This window comes from Hyperolius riggenbachi, chromosome 5 (genome assembly GCF_040937935.1).
Source record: "Hyperolius riggenbachi isolate aHypRig1 chromosome 5, aHypRig1.pri, whole genome shotgun sequence".
In the NCBI taxonomy this organism is placed as follows: Eukaryota; Metazoa; Chordata; class Amphibia; order Anura; family Hyperoliidae; genus Hyperolius; species Hyperolius riggenbachi.
Window position 1 is genome coordinate 66,715,244 of NC_090650.1, and position 26,452 is coordinate 66,741,695.

The following is a 26,452-nucleotide window of genomic DNA, read 5'->3' on the forward strand; positions in this document are numbered from 1 at the left end:
AAAAACAAACCAATCAAATCCTGACAAGGTGGAGTTTGATTCATTTTCAAGCTGAATAAATTAGCATAATTCTGCATCAGCTCATAATTATATTCATCTCATTGATCATCCTTAGTGTGAAATAAGCGCACACACCTGGATAAGATTGATTTAGTGTGATCACTTTTTTTCTGTAAGCAATAAGTTGGCAATAGGCATCTCCAATAAATTTCTTACCACCACAGTGCAAGGCATCTGTAAATTATCACATACAGCTTTACAAAACACTCGCATTATGGAGTACAGTATATAAAACTTTAACATACACTTGGACTGCAAGTTCCTTTTCAGTTCTTAGCACTTAATACATAGATGTTTAGCTGATCACTCTCTCAGGCTCTATTTGTAATGTTACACAGGACTGGAGTAATAGAGTAATAGATGTGTTGCAGCATACGGATACATTTAACATGGACCTCTCAATAAAACAGGCAATTTTTGTTTTGTAATACGGAGTCCACCTTTAATAAATATGATCAGATTTCATATTTATTTTCTTTGGGCACATTTCAAGATGGTATCCTGGGTTTCAGAAAGGCACAGTACACTAGAGGAAGCACATTTCTCTTTTAACCTTAACGACAATACTATGAAATTAGAGTAGTCCTAAAAGACCCCACGTCAGAAAAGCACTGCAGTCAGCGGTGACTGGCCTGTATGGAGGGGTGGGCTGTACACGGGGCAGGCAGCACAGAGACCCCACATACGCATTACAAGTCCTTGGAGCAGCAGTGGAGGAGGGGGAAGCGCCTTATCTCCGGTCTGTTTTGCCAGATTTCCGTTTGCCAGCCAGCAGATGTTTAGGCTTCAGGTCAAAGACATGTCTGTCTGCCTCTCCCTTCCTGCTCATTTGGTTCATTTTCCTTTGGGACTTCTTCATGATCGTCTTGGCTTTCCTTGCCATCTAATGAACAGAAAAAATTGGATTAAAATAAACAATTCAGAAAGTAAAGTATACTTTGTACAGCACTATTAGTGATATTCCATCTGAAAACTGTTATATGGAAACAGGATTTGGGGGCCAAGCGATTTCTTCAGAGAATGCCAGCATGACCCGGGAGCAGACTGGAGCTGTGGTGAAGGACAAGTGTGACTTTTAGGGGCTGAAAGAAGCCCCAGGTAAGCTAAAGATAGATTTAATTGGTCACCTCACTTGTCCTTTAATTCACTAAAACATTTCTGGTGAGTAAACCAAAAGATTTTTTCTTAAAACTTGTCCATAATTATGTGTAGCAATGGTACAGAGGCGCCAGTAGTATAAAAACAGATAAAAGTCTTAAAAACGGGGAGGTGATAGGTGGATTCGCCTCTCCCAAAGTAAACACAAGATAATGTTGACTTTTCAACACAAAAAAATGTTTTAATCATACACTCCAATAGTTTGCAATGCGTTTCGCGGGTTCAACCCACTTCATCAGGCTATGGAACTGAGTATAACACTTGTATGTAGGATTCGTCAGCTTAGCGCCTCTGTCTTGTGTTTACTTTGGGAGAGGCGAATCCACCTATCACCTCCCCGTTTTTAAAGACTTTTATCTGTTTTTATACTACTGGCGCCTCTGTACCATTGCTACACAAGTTTGTCCACCCTTGGTGGAGGGGAATTGGCCCCCTTATTCTTCTGAACTACAGAGAGCGACTTCTTATTCCTGAGTGGGGACAGGTCTAATCTCCCTACCTGCCTATACAGTGGTTACCTGGATGGTAACCCGTGTTTGTGAGTATAAATCTCATTATACTACTTTCCTTCCATTTTACATAACATACTGCACTATATTGGGCTCTCGGTGTCTTCCCCCCCTACTTGTCCATAATTATGTCTAGTTAACCTCCTTAGCGGTAACCCCGTGCTGGACACGGGGTAAGCCGCTGCGGAGGATTTCACAGGCCCCACTGGGCCGATTTGCATAATTTTTTTTTATACACGCAGCTAGCACTTTGCTAGCTGCGTGTTACCTTTGATCTCCGCTGCTCCAATGCACTCCCCCCCCCCCCCCCACAATCGCCTGATCGCCGGAGGGGGTGGGGGGATGCTGATGCTCAGCGGCTGTCATGTAGCTAGCACTAGGCTAGCTACATGATTTTAAAAAAATAAAATTAAAAAATAGTGCTGCGCTGCCTCCCTGGCGGATTTAATTGACCGCCAGGGAGGTTAAATAACTGTTAAGTCCCCTCTGTGAAAACTAGTATTGTAGTCTATGGAATAACTTCTGAAGATCTCTGTAACGTCCTGATGGCACAACACATGATGCTATGGAACCAACAATCAAGTCAACAATGTAAAAAAAATAAAAATTGAACCTTAGCATCACGAACTCCAGACTGGTCTCTTGGCGGCTTAGAGTTGCTGCGGCTGCGAGTAACAGATGTTGGGGGTTCAGACTCCTCACGTTTACGCTTTCTCTGAACACTCCGGGACCTGGCTTGTGTCGCATAATGGGTCTGTGCGAAATAGGAAATAAAATATTAGATACACACGTTTGCATATAACTGCAGGCAGCCATCCCAGTTCCTACACTACTGCAATGATCATTATTAAATGCAAAACCCTTCTAAAATATCTTCAAGTTCATATCTGATGCAGCCAATATAGAGAAATTCCCGCTGGACAGGGATGGGCTCACGAGGCACACTCAAATTCGTAATTAACCACTTTCCCCACCACTACAGTATATCTACATCAGCTGTGGCACCCTCCAAGCCACAGCGACGTAGATATACTGACCTGCTTTCAGCCCTTTTGTGCAGGTACAGGTGCGCTTCAGAGCGCACCCCCCGGCACTGTCGGCTGCCTTACTAATTGGCAAAAGGAAACATGTAGCCAATTAGTGACACCCCCCCCCCCCCCCCGCGGATGAACGATCACCGCTATTGCAAACAGCGTGATCCTGTATTTCCCCCTCCTCCGTGCACAGATGGCCATAAAAATGTAAATAAAGCTGCCTCTCTCACATTACCTCGTTCCAGCGATGAGCCTGCAGCCTGAGCATCCGATCCGAGCTCTGTTATCAGCCGCGTATTGCCGGTGACCCGGGTCCTGGCTTGATGACGTCATCAAGCCGGGACCCGGGTCACCGGCAATACGCGGCTGATCACAGAGCTGGGATCGGATGCTCAGGCTGCAGGCTCATCGCTGGAACAAGGTAAGGTGAGAGGCAGCTTTATTTACATGTTTTTGGCATCTGTGCATGGAGGGGCTGCCGGATGGGGGGGGGGGGGGGGGGCATACATCTGGCTATCCACACTGGAGGGGGAGAGGGAGTTGGGGTTGCCAAAACAACTGGCAGGTATCAGGGTAACTGGGGGATGACTTCTGACAATGGGGGATCATTTGGTTACCGGGGGGGGGGGGGACCTATTACTGGGGCACATCTGGCTAGAATTGGTGGGGGGGGCAATTCTGGGGGCACATATGGCTATAATGGGGGAAATTTTATCCTGGGGACACATCTGCCTATAATGAGGGGTGCCAATCCTGGCGGCGTTACTGTCTCTCTGTGCTGGGGGGTGGTAGATACAAGGGACACATCTGACTATACGGGGGTTGCTGATATTGGGGTCACATCTGGCTAAACTGGGAAGTTTGGGTTGATACTCGGGGCACATCTGACTATATTAGCGGGGGCATAAAACTGGTGGCATGGTTTTATCACTGTGGCACTTTTTATTTTTAAAACTGGAATTGTTAAAAACTGAGAAATAATGCATTTTTTTTTATTTGTGTTCCCTTTTTTCAATTAAAATGCCTAGAAAACAAGATTGTTCTTGGGACTAAATACCCCCCCATTGAAAGCCTGGATTGTCTTGAAAAAAACGATATATAGATCATTTAGGTGTAGTGAGTAGGGATAAGGTTATTGCTGATTGAATAGGAACATAGCTAAACTGTCAAAACTGCTCTGGTCAATAAGGGGAAAACAAGGTCTGGATGCGAAGTGGTTAGAATGAGCCTTAATTGTCGCAGCTGTGCGGCTGGATGATAAGTGGTTATTTACCCATAATTCCACCAGCCTGCCTGCACTGCAAACAGCTTGCAGGCATCCTATTGAACCCATTGCAAGCCTCACTACGCACACGTCCTCGTGCGCATAGCTATAGGAGCTGCCATGTTCCCTTCTAGCTGCCCATTATTTATCTAAGGTGTGTAGATAGCATCTGTGACTTCTCTAACCTCTGAAGCAAGGTGCGCATGTCCCCACCCTAACAGCTGTGGAAAGCTTTTGTTTTCTCTCTGCCCCCACCATTGTCGCACACGGACCCTCAGAACATATCCAACTAGAGCTGGTCAGATATATGGCTATGCCCCTCTTCATGCATGAGTGTGGCCATAGTGCCTCTGCACGAGTACAGCCGCGCGGCTGCAGTAAGCCAGATCTGCTTGCTCGTGGCACGGCCGCACATGAAGAGGCGCACGGACCCAATCTTTAAGAGAGTGCCAGGAAGTGGTCTGCAAGACTCTGGAAGCCTCCGAGGCACCCAGAATCTTTCCTCTTCTTAGGCAGGCATCTGGTTTGTTTTTGTTTCTTTCTGTCTGATTCCCCCCCCCCCCATTTAGAAACAACTTTTAATGCCTAGAGGATGGTGGAGCTCCTACCTCATCCTTTTCAGCCATGTCAATTCCTAACGCACTCATCTCCTTCTCCAATGTCTTCCGCTGGACCTGTCAGAAAAATACAGTGTAAACTTAGCATGATGTAAACATTTACATGGTTGATAGATTGCCATTTATACAGTAAAATGCCAACAGGTGCCCATAGCAAATCATGGTGCAACAAACTACAACGTGGAGAATGCTGAATATAAAGGAGCCAGATCAGGAGGGAACAATGTCTAAATTAGCAAATTTTTTGCATGCAAGGGTCTATTCACTAAATGTTTAAAGTCGTTCATGAAGACCTGGTCGTGACCAGCGATGGTCTTCCAAGTAGGAAACCATTCGAATTCAGAATTAAAATGAGGCTTAATTAACGCAGGTGTAAGCACGGGAGACGGGGTTACTTACCCAGAATTCCATCGGCTTCTATGCGTCATACTCCACTCGCACGCGACCTATGGGACGGGTTGCATGATTTACAACTGCACTTCCTCCTCCCAGCTTGAAAAAGGAAGTGTGGTAGCGAGTCTTGGAACACGCCCCATAGGTTGTGTGCGAGGTGGGTTGAGACACATAGAAGCCGACGGACTTCTGGGTAAGTAATCCCCAGTCTCCCGTGCTAACACCTGCGTTAGTTAAAGAGAATCTGTACTCTAAAAGTCTTACAATAAAAAGCATACTATTCTATTCATTATGTTCTCCTGGGCCCCTCTGTGCTGTTTCTGCCACTCCCTGCTGCAATCCTGGCTTGTAATTGCCAGTTTTAGGCAGTGTTTACAAACAAAAGACATGGCTGCTAACAGCATGTGATAGGCTGAGAGTAGCTCAGTGTGTGAGTCATACAGAGCTTGGAGGGGGTCTGGAGAGGGGGTGTATAGCTTCTATCCTATCACAAGCAGACTAGCATATTCCAGCCCGAGTGCCTAAGCCCGACAGAGGAAAAAAGATTAGATTATATAACAGAGATAATACAGCCACTGTGCAACTAGGAAAGGCTGCAGTAAGCCAGAGCACATTAGAACAGGTATAGGAACTTATAGGATAGAAGAAATAAGGCCCAAAATTTTGTTACAGAGTCTATTTAAGCCTCATTTTAATTCTGAATTCAAATGGCTTCCTACTCAGAACCCCATCGCTGGTCCTGACCAAATCATACCGGACCTATAAGTGATTTGTTTTCATTACACTTGCATTCCCAAAGCAATACCCCCAAAAGTGAGGGCAAAATGTATCTTTAAAAAAAAAAAAAAAAGCATACTTCCTTGTCTTTATTTCTTGTAGGCACCATCCCCATCTTTTTGGCACTGCTATAGAAACTGGTTTGTGCCTTTAGGCCACTGACAGTCTACTTCCCAGGGGAAACGTGATTACTCCTTTTTTCCCCAAATCTGTGGGGTGCCCAGCTGAAACTCAGGCGCCTACAATCAGGTACGCAGTGCTGGTGCTGAAACGATCGGCGCAGCACTGCAACAAAATCAGCTGGTTCCTGTGACACACCGTGCAGTTTTACCTGTCAGATCGATGGGCAATTTCCCCATCAGATTGAGAAAGGGATCGATTTTGTGCAGTACAGATCTTAAAAGTGATCCCTTTCTCCACCGAAAATGCTGGAAATTGATGGGAAAATTGCATGGTGTGTACCATACCTTAGATATATTTTTATTGCAACAGTACTGGAGTGTACTGCGCGGACTACGTGGACGTGATTGACAGCAGCTCTCGCGCAGGCGAGGTCATCTGAACAATTTTAAACCATGTACTATAAAGAGACAACAGACTGTTTTCAACAAACTGTTTACGTAAGCCGGTACACTACATGGAAGCAGTAACATTGGACAATATCGTACAATTGAGACTGTATCATGTATAGGCAGCTTCAGTTTAGAATAGAATTTACATTTTGAGAATTGTTAGCTGCCACATAAATATTCAAATGAATGTAGCCAGAAGCTTGAACTGGCATAAGTGCTGTCACATTGAAGGCCACTTACACAGAGAGCACTTACCTTCTTAACAGTTCTTGGCAGACGTGGGCCATGAATATCTTTCTCCTTTGACGCCAGGACCTTCAGTTTTTTCTTCTCACGGATCTGTTGAGCCAGCTGTCGGATTTCAGCCATTTCTTCATCCTCGCTCTCAATTTCGCTGTCATACTCACCAGCGGCTTCTTTCAGCTCCTCCTCTTTCTCCAGATCTTCCAGTTTCTAAGGCAAAGTAACAAATGTCTGGGGTCAAACCATTAACATATGACTGGTAATAGATCAAAGCCATCCGGGAACATTAAGGGTGCCCAATCGACTATCCGATTTGATAATTATCGAATGAGATGAAAATCTATGCCACCAAGAGCATGCCCGATCGATGATGCAACCAATTTCGGGGCGAAATTGGTTGCTTGTATCGATTTGACATCCTGGAAAATCTCAGGGTGACCTGTAGTAGTAAGAATGTGCAGCAGCCAGTTTTTAAAAATTCACAAGTGTGAACGCTAGTATGTCTATTCACATACTTAATGGGAGAACAACAGCTCTGACGTCTATACAATACAGCAGTATACTGCTATAAAGGGTTAAAAACACTTTTGAAATTTAATTGCTGTATTTTGTCATCATTTTTGTCCATATAGGAAATGTGGAATTTTTTCTAGGGGAGACTGCGTTAAAATTCCTATATTTTATTCTGTCCCTTATTTCCTGCCTCTGAGACCAACAATTCCGTGGAGGTCCCAGAGGCGTACATTAAAAAAGGGCGTCGGGAAAAAAGGGCGCATGGTGTAAACGATAAGCAGTATTATCGTTTATAAAAATATTGTGTAGAATTTCGTTTACAAATAGTGTTTTAAGAATTTATAAATTAAATAATGTGTATGAAATCGGCAATTCTTAAAACGATAATCTTCCGTTTCTAAAATTAAACTTATAATTACGTTTGTTAAAAAAAAAACAGTATTTGTTTAAACATTATAATTATATATTGCTATGAATAATCTTGATTTATCGTTTATTATTATAATAAAATGTGAAAATATTGTTTATAACAATGATATTAATATAAGTACATTCATAATAACTGTTGATTAGTATTATAAAAATTGTACTAAAACTATACCTAACCCTACTCTCACACAGAACCCTCCCTGTACCTATCCCTAACCCCTAAACCCCCTGGTGGTGCCTAAACCTAAAACCCCCCTGGTGGTGCCTAAAACCTAAGACCCCCCTGGTGGTGTCTAAACCTAAGACCCCCCTGGTGGTGCCTAAACCTAAGACCCCCCCTGGTGGTGCCTAAAACTAACCACTCCAAAGCCCTCCCTGTACCTATCCCTATCCCCTAGACCCCCTGGTGGTGCCTAAACGTAAGACCCCCCTGGTGGTGCCTAAACTTAAGACCCCCCTGGGGGTGCCTAAACCTAAGACCCCCCTGGGGGTGCCTAAACCTAAGACCCCCCTGGTGGTGCCTAAACCTAAGACCCCCCTGGTCTTTAATGTTTTAATTAAATAGGATAAATATGTTTAGTACTTTTATAAACGTTATTCATCACGGGCTCATTTTCTAAACGTAAATCATCACAAGCACAGTTATAAAACATTAAAAATCTCCGGGCGCCGTTTGTAAAACGTTAATCTTCTGCGCCCTTTTTTCCCTGTTCGGCGCCCATTAAACGATATTTATAATGAGAGTGAATGGGGCGCCCTTTTTGTCCACTTGTCTCATGCGCCCAAATCTGCTGCTTCCGTCCCAGAGAACAGAAGTGCAGGAACATCTCTCCAATGGGGACAGACACACCAGCAAATGCTCCAAATCCTCACAAATACTTTTTGGTACTATTCAAATAAATTAAAAAAAAAGTTAACCTGGAATTTTGTATAAATCACCCCTAACCCAATGCAAAGCTACCTAAGGTAAGGTAAGCATATCCTGGTTACACAAACCTGTGGGCATTGTCCATTACTCACCTCATTCCCACTGGTCCGCAACATCACTGAAAAGCCTGCCTGTCTCTTCCAGTTTAAAGAGTTAACTTTACCGAAAAGTCAAATTTCTCAAGGAGCGATTACGGAATGGACAACGCACATATGTATGTGGCTTCAGCATGAACATATCCACAAGGATGCTCAAAAATGTGACATGTTGGATCTTTAAGCAACAGTAACGGAAAAGTGCTTTGTTCCCCTCTTTACTCCGCCTGCCAGAATCCTCTCCATCATATGCTGTGCCGTCATCCCTCCACCCCTCCCCATAGCAACAGGACGTTGCTTGGCCAAAGCTGAGGGACACGTCTGTATGAGCCTCTGCCTTGTGACTAAGTCCTGATTCCCAAGGGCAATAGCTAGAGAGTCTGTTAACACACCTTAACATAGATTACTTAAAGTGTGACTATCAGTATAGCCAGAGTAACAAGAAGGAAATCACTTAAAGTGTACCAGAGACGAGATTTAATAAACTATTTATATATAACCAAGGCTTCCTCCAGCCCATGCACACGGATCTCTCCAACACCGCCGTCCTCAGCCTTCTGCAGCTCCAGTACCGGGTCCAATAAGTTCTGCCAGTCGCAGCCAGTCTGCACAAGAGAAGCATAAAGAGCGCACTTCTCTTGCGCAGACTGGCCGTGACTGGCAGAACTTACAGGACCCAGTAGCGTAGCAGGAGAATGCTGAGGACGGCGGCGTGGGAGCGATCCATGCACATGGGGCTGGAGGAAGCCCTAGGTATGTATAAAAGTTTTATTAAATCTCGTCCATGGTCCAAAATCAACAAGTGAAAAAAATAAAATCCATACAAACAATGAAGAGTATGCAGAATGGACAAAACACAATGAGCCCTGTAGGGTATCCCCGGTAACCAAGAATTGGGAGAAGAATTAAGACACTTGTACGCACATCTTTTGGCCGTTTACCAGTGTTCTATGTGAGGATTATGCAGCATTTCACATACTGAGACACACAGACTCACCTTCATGATATCTGGATCAATGTAATCAGCGATATTATGACCCTGCCAAATTTCTGGCACTTTATCATTCTTCTCTGCTGGATTCATTAGATCCCAATATTCTAAACACAACAAAGAAAATAGTGAACACGAATGAGACTTTATCTTTACTTCCTATTAGATATAGGTAGACTTAGCTTATATGCACGGCAATGATTATCAGGAAATTTCCTTTAACATGTCTAATGGACCAACGTATGTACAGTAGAATTTGATCATTTTTTAAGCTACAATGAATACCAGCAGTACCACTGCAAACTTATTGTAAAGTTGCTGTTTTGTTTGGGAGGCCGAGGCTATATTTTCACCAATTGAAGTACAACTAAAACCAAAACTGAACCAGTCAATTCGATTAGCAATCAAATATATAAAACAGTATATCAAAAACATGATTGCAAATAAAATTGCATTGTGTGTAGCAGGCAGTAGATTTTAGAGTCAAATGGACAGGTTTCCCTATCCTGTGTTCCAGTATTGCTGTGCAATGTTGGGTACACATTTTCCATCTGTATGTACAATATATTACATGACCTGTTAAAGGAGAACTGTAGTGAGAGGTATATGAAGGCTGCCATATTTATTTCCTTTTAAGCAATACCAGTTGCCTGGCAGCCCTGCTAATCTATTTGGCTGAAGTAGTGGCTGAATCACACCAGAAACAAGCATGCAGCTAATCTTGTCAGATCTGTCAAAAAAGCTGATCTGCTGCATGCTTGTTCAGGGTCTATGGATGAAAGTATTAGAGGCAGAGGATCAGCAGGATAGCCAGGTAACTAGCATAGCTTAAATGGAAATAAATATGGCAGACTCCATACACCTCTCTCTACAGTTCTCCTTTTAAGGAAACCTAAACTGAGAGGGATATGGACATTTCCTTTTAAACAATACCATTTGCTTGGCAGTCCTGCTGATCTATTTGGCTGCAGTCCAGTCTGACTTCAGTCAGAGCACCTGATCTGCATGCTTGTTTAGGGGCTGTGGCTAAAAGTATTAGAGACACAGGATCAGCAGGAGAGTCAGGCAACAAGTATTTTATAAGGGAAAAAAAAAATCTATATCTTTCTCAGTTTAGGTTCCATTTAAAGGATACCTAAGGTGAAAATAAACTGATGAAATAAACAATTGTATCTAGCTTCCTTCTCCTAAAAATGACTTAAGATATTCCACACGTTTATATTTAAATCTACTTTTTAAGTTTTTACTGTTTTATTGTTGTTGCTCAATGACACATTCATTGAAGTGTGCCAGAGCTAAAATCTATGAACTATTGAGCTTTTCATCTCTTTCCTGCTCACAGAAGCCATTTTCTGCTAGGAAAGTGTTTTATAGTTGTAATTTCTTATCAGTGAGGGTCACACTGTAGTCTGACCAAGTCCTGACTCAGACAGGAACTGCAACTTACTTATCTGATGTTTACCTCTTTCAGACAGAGAAAAAAAAAGAAAAAAAAAAAAAACACAGCCAAGTTATTTGTGTGCTAGGCACTGTACATATACGTCTATCATGTCACCTCAGGTATCATTTTGAATGATGTATTATTTGTATCCATATGTTTGTAACTGTACATTGCATTGATTTTCATTACTCTGTGGAAAATACTTAGCATATATTATAACATCGCGGGTGAGCCGGGCGCAGGGCGAGCCGAGTGACTGCTCTTCCTGCTGCCGCTCAAATTCTTGGGGGCGTTAAATAAGTACTAAATACTCCCTCTCCGAATCGAACCAACTCAGAGGGAGAAGCAATTAAGGTTTAGGCGATCACTGGAACCACAAATTACCCTTGCACGGGGTGCTGACTCTAGCATTAAGCGATGAGCACCACAATAACCTGCTTTGGATACTGGCACTCTTTCAATGATAATAGTATGAGCGGCAAATACTCACTCTGCAGATCCAGGATATAGTCATCGCCCATCTCCATTTCAATGTCTCTCTCCTACAACACAGAACACAATGTGGTCATACTGCAGCCCAATACTGCCATCTCCACGCCAACCAGGCTCTGTACAAATCTGACAACTCACCAGCTTCTTCTTTGGAGCATCTGTGTCCATTCGCTTCTTCCTCGTCAGCGCCCCCTCTGGAATGAAGGGTGGTCTTTCCTAGAATTACATTAGTACATAAATAGGACTCCAGGCATTCCAATGATACCAGAACAGTTTCTTTAGTTATGGTTATATTTTATACAATATGCACAAAAAACCAAGCCTGAGCTAGGGCTTAAAGAGAACGTGAAGCGAGAGGGATATGGAGGATGCCATATTAATTTCCTTTCAACCACTTCCCCACCACAGATAATTTTCCATTAAATTGGACCTGAACTCTTGCACAGGACATAATAAAACAGAAAAATGCACCGTGTGTTTTTAGAGCGGAGAGCCGGTCTAAATCCCACTCATCTGTCACTTTCAAGTAGATTCGAGAGGAAGATTTGCACCTTTAATAACTGTGACCTATACATATATGTTCTAGGGCTATCTCCCCCTCAAAATATGTTATGTATATTTTTTCATTATTTTTGATGTTAAAACTTTAATCCGCACCCCCTCTTCTTTAGCGCCTCAGCGTTGAGTCCCATGCCCTTGTGTAGTTATGGGAACTCAGTCTAAAGGTGGCCATACATGGTACAATTTTTTAATTAGATACTTTAGTTCGATTATTAAGTTAGATCGAATATAAAGATTTTTCCAGCATGTCCGATCATTTTTCCCGAAAAAACGGGATAATCGTTCGAATTTCTTGATCGAAAAAAAAAAATATTTTCAACTTTCATTCAATTCGATCATTTAGATCGAATAAACGAGAAAATCGAACGTTTTTATTGTACCGTGTATGGCCACCATAAGGAGGCGGCTTGCGATGACGGAGGACTGGGCGTTCCCAGTCAGGAGCAGCTGAACTCACGTAATGCTTGTGTGAGATCAGTACTTGTCTCCTGATGTCACCAAGTGGAGCGCCGATTTTCGAATCTAGCACACCAGCGGGTGAAGAGAATCGGCAGGCAATGGGGGAACACAGATGAACACTGGAGGACGCCATGTGACCTCCACCAGGGGTTCACAAAAATGAGATAACAGTCCCCCTTTAAGCAACCGATTGCAGTGTTCAGCTGCGTACAGTCACTATCAATGTCCTTCTTATGTCCTTCCTGCGTCTGCGCTCTAGAGTGGGTTCAGCGATATCCCCCTTTAATACAGTTTATATGTTGTCAATAGAAAGCGCTCCACTGTTTCATCAAAAACCATATAGTCATCTCCCATAGGAATTGCACTCACCCTTCCAATATGACCACTGTTAGACTGGTCATAGATCGCTCTGCGTCCAGCCCCCGGGTCTGCTGTCACGTTGATATGACGTCTCGGTCTCCGATCCACAGGATTGCTGTGCAGTGGGTAGGCAATTCTCCTAGTAGCGATGTGTCCAATAATGTCTGGGTCTCAATACCACTCATTGTCCCCACTCCTGACACTTCAGGTAAACAAACAGCACCGACAGCCTGTCAGTGCTGTTTGTTTACCTGAAGTGTCAGGAGTGGGGACAATGAGTGGTATTGAGACCCAGACATTATTGGACACATCGCTACTAGAAGAATAGCCTACCCACTGCACAGCAATCCTGTGGATCGGAGACGTCATATCAACGTGACAGCAGACCCGTGGACCGGGGGCTGGACGCAGAGCGATCTATGACCAGTCTAACAGTGGTCATATTGGAAGGGTGAGTGCAATTCCTATGGGAGATTACTATATCGTTTTTGATGATACAGCGGAGCGCTTTCTATTGACAACATATAAACACAATTTTCAAGAAGAATCCTGACTGAATCCACATGGAGTAATGGAGTAGAAATTCTTAAATCCTATACTGAGGTTGCCATCCAGCAATCCACCTTTGTAAGTAGCACTATCTATAACAAATATCCAAGTGCTTTAATTACTACACTATACTGGCACTCCTGGTGTTTATGACTTTTTACATATAAAATATGAAGTCACCTTACCTTGTCATCTCGTTTTGATGGTACTGCTAGATGCAGCCTGTTGAGTACATCATTCACTTTGTTTCCCTTCATCTTTGTCTCTACTCGGTGGGCTAAAAGTCTGTCACATGCCTGAATCACAGGAGACAAACCATTTACTATGTTGTCATCCTTCTGTTACTGGCCACTCAGAAACACAACAGAGGATACATACCTCTGTTTTCACTTGGATCACTCCCTCCTCCGTCAGTGTGCTGGTCTCAATCACTGGCAGCCCTTCATTCTCAAGGTCCTTTAAAATTTTCTGGAGGAAAACAGATGGAGAGCCATCACAAACCTAAGCTTCAAGGTGTTATACTTTAACCCTCAAGACTAACTCTACTGGGATGGGGGGGGGGGGGGGGGGGGAAGGTACTCTTTCTAGTGTTCTACACCAACCCTTTTTGCCCACCCACTAAGCCGGGAACACTACCTGGTGCCGAAGAGTACAGACATATACTGACAATGGAAGTTCCAGCTGAGGAGGAAGTGTATGAGGAAGGGAGTGCAGCATAGCAGCAAGATGTGGTAATACAGGTAAGCTTAAAGGTCCGTACACACGCCGGACTGGAGGCAACGACGGGTCCGTCGTCACCTCCCGCTGGGTGGGCGTTCCAACGACAGTCCGGCGTGTGTACGCACTGTCGGCAGACTGATACGGCTGTCTCTGAGCGATCCGCCGGGCGGATCGCTCAGAAGCAGCTGCATCAGTCCACTGACAGTGCGTACACACGCCGGACTGTCGTTGGAACGCCCATCCAGCGGGAGGTGACGACGGACCAGTCGTTGCCTCCAGTCCGGCATGTGTACGGACCTTAACCCTCTCTGTAGTAGCCCTCCCCACACACACATAGAGTTTCACTTCTAGCAAAACTGTGCTCACTCATCCCTACTGGCTATGACTTCAAGCCATCCAAAAAGGATACATTTATCGGGGGAGATCACCATTTCAAAACTTGCACTACAATTTCCTAAACTTTACCAAAAAATATCAATGCTACTTCTTTGCAACTATAGCAACCCACTTGATGAAGAGAATGTCCAGAGTGTTTACCAGCCTTGCTTTACACTGCTGGCATTCCAGATTCAGCCAGGGATCTACAATACATGCATAAGAGTTTGGATAGTTTGGTTGATACACAAATTTCCTTCCACAAAATTACTGGTAGGTTAACGGATCCCCAAACTGCACCTCTAGAATGCATTTGCTCACATATTGTGAACCCCACTGAAGGACAGTTTTTTCTAAGTAAAGCAGATTACCCAAGCAGCTTAGGGTGACCCAATAGCAATAGAGGAATACTCCATGCTACAACTCTTTCTAAAGATTGAGAACAAAGTAAGAATCTACATTAACGTTTACTAAAGTATATTCAGTTGGTTCCAAAGTAAAAGTGAGAAAACCGGTTTAGATTAGAGGCCTTGTCTTCACCTCTGCATAGGGATAAAGATGAATGTCCAAACAATCAGCATTTAGAATGCTGAATCAGACTTTTCATCAGACCTATGAGATCTGCGGGCAGCTGAAGTTCGCCAATAACCATTAAACAGCATCAGGGTAAGTGCTACCTCAGGGATACTTACCTTGGAAGGAGGAAGCCTCTGCATGGCCCCCATCATCCTCACCTTCTGGGATCTAGCGCTGGCAAACACCAGTGATGTAAATATCTAGCACAATTTTTATTTGACTGCTGTTCTATGTAATTATTGTATATTCTTCGTTACTACAGGAATATATTTTTTTACATAAAAAGTTTCTGATCTAAGTGTTCTAATTATGTCAATGAGAGGTAACTGTTAGACATTTATTGTGGCTAACAGTGGTCTAGAAACCCATATAACGTACTCTGGAAGAAGTAACTCTATAGCACGGTGGCGTAGTGGTTAGCGCTCTCGCCTTGCAGCGCTGGGTTTACAGCTCGAATCCCAGCCACGTCAACATCTACAAGGAGTTTGTATGTTCTCCCCGTGACTGTGTGGGTTTCCTCCAGGCACTACGATTTCCTCCCACATAGGGCTGCACGATTTTAGGGAAAAATTGAAATTGCGATTTTTCACTCGAAATTGCGATTTCGATTTTTTTCACGATTTTTTTTCAAAACAAGCTTTAGCATTACATTGCACATGTATGCAGGTGGGGCCTTCTGTGAGGATGCTGTGCTGGGGACAGTTAATGTGCAGCATATTGCTGAGTGCTTGAGCCGGGCAGCGGATCCACTCGAGTCACTGAGTGGCAGAAGCTAGGACTAGCAGTGAATATTTATTATTGTTAATGAGCGGGGCAGCGGGGGGGGGGGGGGGGGGGGGGAGCGTGTCCAGTCTAGAGCGGCACACAGCGCCACCAATCACTTGATAGAGATGGTATGACGGCAGCGGTAGGCGGAGCTGTACCCTCTGTACATCTCCGCCTACCACCTCCGTCATACCATCTCTATCTAGCTATTGGTGGCGCTGTGTTCTGGACTGGACTCGCCCTCCCCTTGCTGCCCGGCTCATTAACAATCATAAATATTCACTTTTAGTCGCAGCTTCTGCCAATCAGTGGCTCCCAAAACAAGTCACTGATCCGGCAATGTGCGGTGTATTGCGGAGTCACGAGTGCTTGAGCCGGGCAGCGGGGGGCGGATCCACTCGAGTCACTGAGTGGCAGAAGCTAGGACTAGCAGTGAATATTTATGATTGTTAATGAGCGGGGCAGTGGGGGGCGAGTCCAGTCCAGAGCAGCACACAGCGCCACCAATCACTAGATCGAGATGTAGTGTAGTGTAGTGTAGTGTAGTGTAGTGTCCCTCTGCTTTACTAGATAGAGATGGTATGACGGCGGCGATAGGCGGAGCTGTACACTCTGTACAGCTCCGCCTACCGCCTCCGTCATGCCATCTCTATCTAGCTATTGGTGGCGCTGTGTGCTGCTCTGGACTGGACTCGCCATCCCCCTGCTCCCCAGCTCATTAACAATTATAAATATTCACTGCTAATCGCGCGGCTTCTGCCATTCAGTGGCTTCCAAAACCGAAGCGACTGACGATCCCGAAATCGTCTGCACGTGAATCGCGGTTTCGGTTTAAAAACCGCAAAACCGTGCAGCCCTACTCCCACATTCCCAAAAACATACAGATAAGTGAACTGGCTTCCCCTAAATTGGCCCTAGACTACAATACATACACTACACGATACATACTAGACATAAGACTATGGAAGGGATTAGATTGCGAGCTCCTCTGAGGGACAGTTAAGTGACTAGACAATATACTCTTTACAGCGCTGCGTAATATATGTCGGTGCTATATAAGTACTTAATAATAATAAATCATATAAGTTGTTTATCCTATATTGTATAGGAATTTGCATCTCTACAGAATTGTGAAAGGAGTTTTGTGTACACAGAGCTGGGATTCTCTTAAGAAACTGAACTTTTTGGCTCTTTACTCGCTGATAAGCTTTGGCATCACCTACCTGTTGTTCCTCCGTCAGTTCTGACACCCTCTTCACATCACATTTGTTCAGAATAATAAGTAAAGGCTACAAAAAATAAAAATCACAAAAATGAATCACAGTTTTGGTTTTTTCATATGATACTGCTGTTATTTACCACAGTATGGTACTGTGGAGACTAACCTTATTGGCAAACAGGGGACGGATGTTATCGAAGAGCTCCAGCTGCTCCTCTAGGGTGTGGCCACACTGCTCAGAAAGGTCCATCACATACAGAACGGCAGAACGAAGGTGAGCCAGAGCAGTGATGGCCTGCATCTCAATGGTGTTCCTCTCCTCCAGGGGGTGATCTAGAATACCAGGTGTGTCCACTACCTGCAATGTAACCCACAACACACTTACAGCTACAGATAGTCTTTTCTTCACAGGCAGTCCCACTCAGCTGTGCTAAAAGGGATCCAAGCAGCTTTTTTCCCTGCAGTTTGTCCAGGTTTCTAATTGCTATTAGGAGCTGTCATTCCCCCCACCACCAACTTACTTATCCAGGGGAAGGTGCGAAGGTATTTTTGACTTCTCTAAACTGTTTAAAGCACAGTGTCCTATCTACCCACCTCACCTGATGAAAGCTATTGCTTAGTCATTGCTACTTCTAATTACAGCAGTCCTTATCTGCCTGCTATTTCTGCTGACGGCAGGCTGCGAAAGTGGGGTAATTAAAGCCTCTAACATTGAAATGTAAAAAGAAGAGGTAGAATAGATTCTTTTTAGTAATGAGCCACATTGTTAGCATGCATTTTTAATGTACTATTGAGAGGCCTTGGGGGCTAAAAATACTGCTCGGTTCACTTTTAGGCTTCTCTCTTTATAGTGGCTGCTTGAAGAACAGGAAATACAGCGGTGTTTGTTGAAAAGTGGGGTCTGACTCAGTGAAGATGACTGAGGACCGGAGATATGCTCGCTGGACGCTAACGTTCTCCTCACAGGTTTGGTTGGCTGCACTTTGAGGGGTTGAATGATGGCACTGCATGCGGCAGAACTGTTTAGTGCTCACTGGGAGGGGATAGCTGGAATCAGTTACATTTACTTGAATACTCTCAAGTCAAGTGACCTACCTGCCAGCGGAGGTACTTATAGTCCATGTGTCCCACAAATAATGACTTGGTGGTGAAGGCATACGGCTGCACCTCCACATCTGCCCTGGTCACCTGTGCAAACAAAGAGCAATCAATACTGAGATCACACGATTATCTATCAATTATTAGATGTGTGGCTTCACTGCTGAAACATAGTGTGGTTTCTTTAGGAGGGAAACCACTGCGCAGTTCATCCTCTGCCTCTAATACTTCTAGCCATAGACCCCAAACAAGCATGCAAATCAGGCGTTTCTGACTAAAATCTAACTGGATTAGCTACAGGATTGTTTCAGGTGTGATTCAGACACTACTAATGCATTAAAGAAAGAAAGAAAGAAAAAAAAAAAAAAAACACAGCAGAACAGGCAGCAATGTTTATTGTTTAACCGAATGGGGACCAACGTAGTTTGAATCTACGTCCAGCAGGTGGTGCTGCCGCTCTGACTGGGCGTAGATTCAACGCCCAGGAAACCGTAGCACCCGGCGCGATTGTGTGCACCCGAGAGGGGAGATTAAGCTGTCAAAAGACAGCTAGCATCTCCCCTCAGTGATTAGAAGCCATCGCGTATGGCTTCTAATCACGTGATCACTATGATCGCCGGCCGATTATAGTGATCACTAACAGAGCTGCGGCAGTGGCGGGGGGGGGGGGGGGGGGAAATAAGAAGAGGATCCACTTACCTTCCTGCCTTCCCCATGCCGATCCTCTCCGCTCTGGCCGGCATCGCTGTGACATCAGTGCCTGGGCCTGGCTTGATGACGTCATCAAGCCGCGACCCGGAACTGGGCGGCAGTACAATCGGTGAAGCCGGCGAGAGCGGAGGGGTCCACAGCAGCTCATCGCTGGAGCCTGGGAGGTGAGTAAAGGCTGTGGGCTACAGGGGGGACACCTGGCTACAAAAAGGACACCATGCCAAGCTATCCCTAAGAGGGATCTGGCTGCCTGACACCCCCAACCACCCCCCCCCCCCCTCTAAGCATGCAAACTCTCCTGGTCTTTAAGGGGGGTTAGGCAGCCGGTCCCGAAAGTGAACCCAAGGTGAGTGATATGGAGGCTGCCATATTTATTTCCTTTTAAACAATACCAGTTGTCTGGCAGCCCTGCTGATCTATTTGGCTGCCGTAGTGTCTGAATTGCACCTGAAACAAGCATGCAGCTAATCCAGTCAGTTCTGACAATATTATCAGAAACACCTGATTTGCTGCATGCTTGTTCACAATCTATGGCTAAAAGTATTAGAGGCAGAGGATCAGCAGGACAGGAAACTGGCATGCTTAAATGAAAATAAATATGGAAGCCTCTCACTTCAGGTGTCCTTTAACTACAATTTAAATAAAGGAAATAAACTTCTAAAGACAAATATGTAGTGTGGAATATATATCTTTATCCAGAGCTGAACAAAAAGGTAAACCAGAAATTCTAGTTAAAATGATGCAAACCTTGTTTATGAAGCTGGATTTGCCGACATTTGGGTAGCCGCACAGAAGCAAGGTGCGTGTGTTGGGGTCAATGGTTGGCAATCGGGATAAATGCTGACGCACTGTGTGAAAAAAAACCAAATACATTCTAGAGGTCAGTTACCTTTCCAGCAATAGAGGAGAAACAGTTATTTCTGCATTATTTCAGTTATTAATTTAAATTACAAGTACAGCAAAGGTCACAGCCCAGCATGGGGGGGGGGGGGGGGGGGTACTCATGGCCTGGGTCAGTGATTGTAAATGTAGTAAAGGAGAGACTCAACACAACAGCCAAGCAAGGAACAGACATATTAGGCAGTACCTTGCTCCAGATACTCCAGACTCTGCTTCTGCCGTTTGATAATGGTGCACATACGGCCCAAGGCTGCGCGTTTCAGCTGTTTGCAGCGATACAAGGAGTCTCCATATTTCATCAGCCTGACATAGTCCTTCGCCACACTGCAAGACAGAAACACTCAGCTGACCTTCAAGTGGTATAAAACTCAGCATTTCCTGTTTGCTCTAAAAGATTTACAACATAAAATCTACTGCCACATTAAAAAAAAAAACTGTAGCAGAACAGTTAGCACTTCTATGGAAAGCTCCTTGCTTTAGTGGGCAGCTTCTGACCACATCCGAAGAAGTGATAACAGTATCTTTTGTTTGAATTCCGTTGTCAGATACTTTTAGTAAACATTAGCAAACTGACAAGAATGAGCTTTACTGAGCTGACAAGCAGAAAGAGCTGAGAAGTGATCACTAGATTGTAGCACATAAATACAGCAGCTGTGCAATAAAATGCAATGGCAACTTTCAGAGCAGGTAAACTGTACTTTGGGAATTTGTAGACAAAATATTACTTGTGCCTAAAAGCAAATATGGTATTTGTATGGGTAATAAAAAGTAGGAAAACATTTTTATTGAATGTTATATCAGAGTTTTATCTCACTTTCAATTAAAAAACTATCACCTGTCATCGACAAAGAAAATGTAATAATTACTTACTTGTCAACTAGGTTCTTGGCAATATTTATCTGCCCCAAAGCCAGTTTGTAATGGTCTTTGTCATACAAAACATTCATTAGATCTGCATAAAATGGGTGCACGTCCTACAGAAGAAAGAAATGTTTACAAATTGATTATTTTAACTTTAAAGCATGAATTTATGAACAAACAACTGTTCAGTCACTAGTGTACTGCACTGCTGGAGCAGACAGAAAGTAGCTGAATGCAGAGATTCAGAGGTGGGAAGCACTCAAAAAGCACAGGTTAAATAACTTGATGATTTTCTGATGTCAGCAGTAGGTATTATCAACAGGCGGCTAATAATTATGACCTGCATACAAATTTAATGCAGCTCTGAACTGAGCCAATCAAATCCAATTTCTATCCAGGAAGTATTGTAGTCACTGGAAATGCGCCCAATTATTATTATTTATGTAGCGCTGACATCTTTTGCAGCACTTTTACATATAGCAAAGTATAGTATATGGTCGTGTCCCTAGCTGTTCCTCAGATCGTCTCACAATTTACCGTATTTTTCGGACTATAAGATGCTCCTGACCAAAGACGCTCCTAGGTTTAGAGGACAAAATCCTGAGGAGGAAAAAATATATACTAAACCCGGGGCATTCATGGTGAAGGTTCATCTTGCGGATTATGACCCCTTTCTACCTCATACCCCCTTGTGTCTCCGTGTCCTCCTCTGTCCCCCTTGTATTCTCCTGTGCCCCCATGTGTCCGCCTCTGTTCTCCTTGTGTCCTCTCTGCCCCATTGTTGTCCCCTTTGTGCCTCCTCTATGTCCCTTTGTGTCCTCCGTTTGTCCCCCTGAGTTCAGTACAGGGAGCCCCCGACATTGTGGCGGGTTGGAGGTTTGTATTGGCAGGTGTTCAAAAGTCAGGAACTCTCTGCATTTAGACTATAAAACACAGTAACTTTTCCAGCACACCTTTGGAGGAGAAAAAGTGAGTCTTATAGTCCAAAAAATACAGTAATCCCAACTGTAGTCATACGTCCATCATAGTCAAGGGCAGAGCTGGGCAAACTTCATGCAGCCCAGGCCTCAGGCTGTGGACCACATTCCTCTCCTCTTTTCTTCCTTCCCTAAAGTGTTGCAAGCGGGCATAAGCGAGAGTATTAACTCACCTAATCGCCGCTTTCAGTATCTGGTCTCCAAGGACACAGGGATGTCTTGACAACTTTAGTGCGTGCCAGCTGTGACCATGCAATTGCACTCCCGCCTCTGTGTCCATCCTGCACCTTGATAGATTGTAATTCTTGAATTGAAGACATTTTAATAACGCAGTTTCCAAACATCCTCATACCCGCTCCCATGGCCAGGAGTGTCCTGCGCACAAGGAGTACGAGAAAATCTCTACTGCGCAGTATTCTCCTGGCGACAGGAGTGTGAACGAGGACGCGCAGTGGACAGCGACTGCCAGAAGGAAAGGTGAGCCGCCCCGGGGGGGAACGGAGGATCGTTTGGTAACTTTCGGGGCACAGGTCAGCTGCAGAGGGCTGGCAGAAGCTCAGGGCAACAAACTTTTTTATTATACCTTCAGGTCCGCTTTAAGCCCGCTTGCAACTCTGCAGGGAGAGAGGAGAGAAATCCTGCCCAGCGGCGGGCCGAATTCACAGCGTACGCGGACCATAGTTTGCCCAGCGCTGGTCTAGGGCCAATTGCACAGAGAATCCAGTTAACTTACAAGTATGTTTTTGGTGTGTGAGAGGAAACCCACGCAGACATGGGGAGAACATACAAACTCCCTGCATATAGTACCCTGGCTGGGAGTCAAACCAGGGACCAGTGCTGCAAGGCGAGAGTGCTATCTACTACACCACCTCACCTCCTACATACTGTAAACACTAGCCTAACCCTAGCTGCAAATTGGAACCATTATTAGAGATGGTCCATAAGATGCAAATCATTTGGAGCTAATAAAAAAAAATGTATGCTTATCTATGGGTGTTAATAATGGACCAATCAAATGCAGTATCTCTGGACAATGACGGTGTCAATCACAGCAATCACACAAATAGTTGTTTTGGGTACAACGTATCCATAGGCAATCTGTAGCTTAAAAGAGAACCTAATAAACAAAAAGAAAAAAACCTACTTACATCCAATTTAGGAAAATCTGTGAGAATCTGAGAGAGGCGATCATGATAATTCTGCTGTGTGTATTTCACTTTTCTCATATAAAACTGTCGTATGCGGTGGATCTGATAATGTTTATGAATAACTGTTGGTGTTTTTCTCTGTGTTTTGGACAAAGTCAGATCGATGAAGTCCTGCAAAACACAAATACAAGCAATGTCAGAAAAACTGCATTATTTTTTTATGATTTTTGCTTTATGATTTGTCTTTTTTTCAAGATGTCACAGTAACATTGTTGAAATATTGTATTATTGATTTATTTAAAGGGTACCAGAGATGAGATAATTGGGTGCATTTATACTTTCCTGGGGCTTCCTTCTGCCCCTTGAGGTGTGTGGGCTCCCTCACTGTCCTCTCCGTTCACTGGATATCCCTCCCGGTAATCTGACAGGCCGCATTCTTCTGCGCATACGCGGCCTGGCCACGTGCAAACCCCGCCCATCGCACAGGTGCAGAATGGCAGAATCCTTCCGCAGCTGGGAACGCGACAGGGGGTGTGCACACGGCCAGGCCATGCATCTGCAGAAGAGCGTGGACAGGCAAGCTCATAAAGGAAAAGGAGGGTGTCCCCAAACTGTCAAAGAGTCTGAGGCAGCAGAAGTGGTCTCAGAGAGGATGTGGTAAGCTTCCTCCTTCTTAGTTAAGTATCTAACATTTACTTTATAACAGGCTTGGGTTTGCCTTAAATTTTCCAAAACAGGCAGAGCATTTAAAACCTGGTCATACTGGATCCAATTCAAAGATACAGAGGAATATAAAAAGTGGCGCTAGTCTACTTTGGGGGGTCCACCAGGAAACCTCATAGGGAACAGCTGTCCTGTCAAAGCACCCTCTACAGCACAAAGCAGAGGGATTTCATTCCAACTCACCACCTTCCTTCCCCAACCCACCCCTCATTGATGTCCTTCAATTATCAAAATTTATTGCATGGCTTGTGGCGATACATTTAATATTCTAGACAGGCAGTCTCTAAAGTCACGTACACATGCTGGACAGTTCTCGGATGAGGCGGCAGGGTCAGGAGCTCCTAGGGGACAGTGGCTATTCAAAACAATAAGGGGCATAAGATGCCACAGGAGAGCTTGCATTCATAGCAAACGACTGTGGCTATTGTTACTGTGAGAGGGTGGGAATATTTTCTTGCTCGCTTATTGATCACTCATATTTCTTATCTCCAGGACTACCTGGTTTCATATTAAAACTGCAAAGCTACACGGATGTCCAATGGAAAGTAAGTGAAGGAAAATATATGGTATGGGACATGGGGGGATACTTACATATTAGCCCTTTGACATAACAGATGATTGACTAAAAGCTGATTCAATGGCAGCTGCTATTAGGGCCAAAGAGCTAGCATTGGGCATCGGAGAGGTTAGCATTAGGCATTGGAGAAAAAAGATTTGCATTAGAACAGAGGTGAAAGGTTAGTGTTAGGAGAGAGGTTAGCGTTCGGCATAAGAGAGGTTTTTGATATTAATCTGAACATTTGTATAGCTCTTTTCTCGTGTTGGACTCAAAGCACTCAAAAACCGCAGTCACAGGGACGCACTCAAGGGGCCACACTGCAGTGTTAGGAAGTCTTGCCTGAAGTCTCTTTACTGAATAGTTACTGACCCTAACCAGGATTTGAACCCTGGTCTCCCATGAAAAAGGTGGTTCCCTTTAACTAGTACACTATTCAGCCACTTAATGATCTGATGAAGTTCTCTCCCACCTTCTAATAGCAACTGCCGTCAATTCTGCTGTTAAATCGACAACAAAACATTAGTAAAGCGTTTTTCTCCTATAGATCGACAATACATAGGCACCAAAAATAAAGTTTACTATCTCCAAATTATCAAAAAAACATGGAATTAGTGATGTCTAACAATGGCACTCCAGCTATGGTGGAACTACAAGTCCCATGAGGCATTGAAATACTCTGACAGCTCTAAGCATAACTCGGGGATGCAGAGGCATGATGGGATTTTTAGTTTTGTCACAGCTGGAATGCAAAGGTTAGCCACGACGCTATGAATACCTAAAACCTACTGTATTTAACAACAATTGGGATGTAAAGTCCACTTAAGGACCAGCCGAATTTCTTATGATCGGTGCTGCGTGGGCTCTACAGCCCGCAGCACCGATCAGGATTACACCAGGGCGATCAGACTCCCCCCCCCCCTTTTTCCCCACTAGGGGGATGTCCTGCTGGGGGGGTCTGATCGCCGCCGGCCATTAGTGATTTGCGGGGGGGCTCCTCAAAGCCTCCCTCTGCAGCGTTTTCCGCCCTCTCCCTGCTTACCTCCCTCCCCTCCTTTCCTTAGGTGGCACAGGACGGATATCCGTCCTGCGCATTGTGGGATAGGCTTCAGCCTATCGTATGCCGGCGATCCCCGGCCAATCAGAGGCCGGGGATCGCCGATCTGCCTTACGGGTATGATGTAAACAGCGGGGATTTCTTCCCCGTGTGTTTATATTACATGGTCGAGCCGCGATCGGCGGCTCGCACACTGTTCAAGGAGGCACCCTCCGTGAACTGGCATGGAAAGGCCGCTCGTACGAGCGGCCGTTTCCATGATATACCACTAACGACCAGGCGCCGCCCATCGGCGTTAGCTGGTCGTTAAGTGGTTAAGAAAAGACATGTCAAGTTGTTCGGGGATTGCAAAATGCTAGCAAAATCGAAAGTGTTTAGCAGAGTGGTTTTTTTTAAATGATCGCAATTTTTTAAAATTTGAACCGCTTTATCGCTCCAAAATCCCAGAAAAGCATGCACCTTGTTTCCATTTTCTGCAACTCATTGCCATACACTATAAATTACACTAGCACTTTTTAAAGCACTAGCGATTGCGGGCTAGTCGATGCGCTTCAAAAATCATCCAAAAAACTCCCCAGTGTGAATGGCCCATAAGGGATACTTAAAAAGCATTTATTCTTTCATTAATAACATTGGAATAAAACTATTCTAGAATACTTTTAGTTGGCATGGGCAGCACATAGTATGAAGTTATAGGTGTACAGCTGTTACTGCAGTACAGTGTCCCCTCTGTGGCACACAGCATATTGCTGGGATAGGGCTGGCCAGGCACAGTGCTGGGGCCTCCACGTGTTAATGCTGTGGAAAACTGTAATCACGTGTTATCGCCGACCAAGCACTATGCGCCCCCAGCAGCGTTATCAGAGCCCCCATTCCCGGACCTACCTTGGCGGGGGGAACCACCATAATCTTCTTAAAATTGTAGAGTGCCATGACTGCGGCCCGTACCACCCCGGCCCGGACTCCGAGAGACTGGAAGAGGCAGGAAACCGGGCAATGTGCTAACACGGAAGCGGAAATCCTCTGCAGACACCAGGGCGGCCATGATTGATGCTGGCAAATCTGCCTGAGCGATATTTGGTATGGCTGCCTGCTTTCCTGTCTATGAGCTTCTATGGGAAAATCTCTGATTGCGAAGCCTAGGGAACTTCAGTGTAGCCGCTAGAGCTAGACCATAGCACCCAACTGTTCCTCTTTCGGAGGGACAGTCCCTCTTTGGGAGCCCTGTCCCTCTTTCCTTCCTTTGTCTATATATATATTTCCATATGTCTCCATGGCAGCACGATAGGGTTAAGTCCCGCCCACTTCACCCCATAGGACC

The 26,452-nt window shown here is 44.6% G+C and overlaps 1 protein-coding gene across 1 annotated transcript; it reads right to left on the minus strand.

Annotated features, from left to right (window-relative positions):
- Window positions 1-474: 474 nt before the first annotated feature.
- Window positions 475-26,125, minus strand: GTPBP4 (GTP binding protein 4). Its single transcript, XM_068235821.1, has 17 exons — window positions 26,017-26,125; window positions 22,796-22,966; window positions 20,680-20,783; window positions 19,997-20,133; window positions 19,657-19,757; window positions 18,192-18,288; window positions 17,267-17,454; window positions 17,105-17,170; window positions 13,824-13,913; window positions 13,631-13,741; window positions 11,655-11,732; window positions 11,515-11,566; window positions 9,590-9,690; window positions 6,640-6,837; window positions 4,634-4,699; window positions 2,341-2,481; window positions 475-943 (listed from the first exon to the last, which is right to left on the minus strand). Exons 1-17 carry the CDS (start codon window positions 26,062-26,064, stop codon window positions 791-793), a joined length of 1,902 nt encoding a protein of 633 aa, XP_068091922.1. The 5' UTR covers window positions 26,065-26,125; the 3' UTR covers window positions 475-790.
- Between the last annotated feature and the right edge of the window lie 327 nt (window positions 26,126-26,452).

Coding starts and splice junctions, on each gene's coding strand:
- GTPBP4 (XM_068235821.1), bottom strand. CDS start 26,064: ATGGCACTCTACAATTTTAAGAAGATTATGGTGGTTCCCCCCGCCAAG. Junction 18,289..19,656: donor AATCCAGCTTCATAAACAAG/GTTTGCATCATT, acceptor TTGTTTGCACAG/GTGACCAGGGCAGATGTGGA. Junction 13,914..17,104: donor AACTGACGGAGGAACAACAG/GTAGGTGATGCC, acceptor GTTTTCCTCCAG/AAAATTTTAAAGGACCTTGA.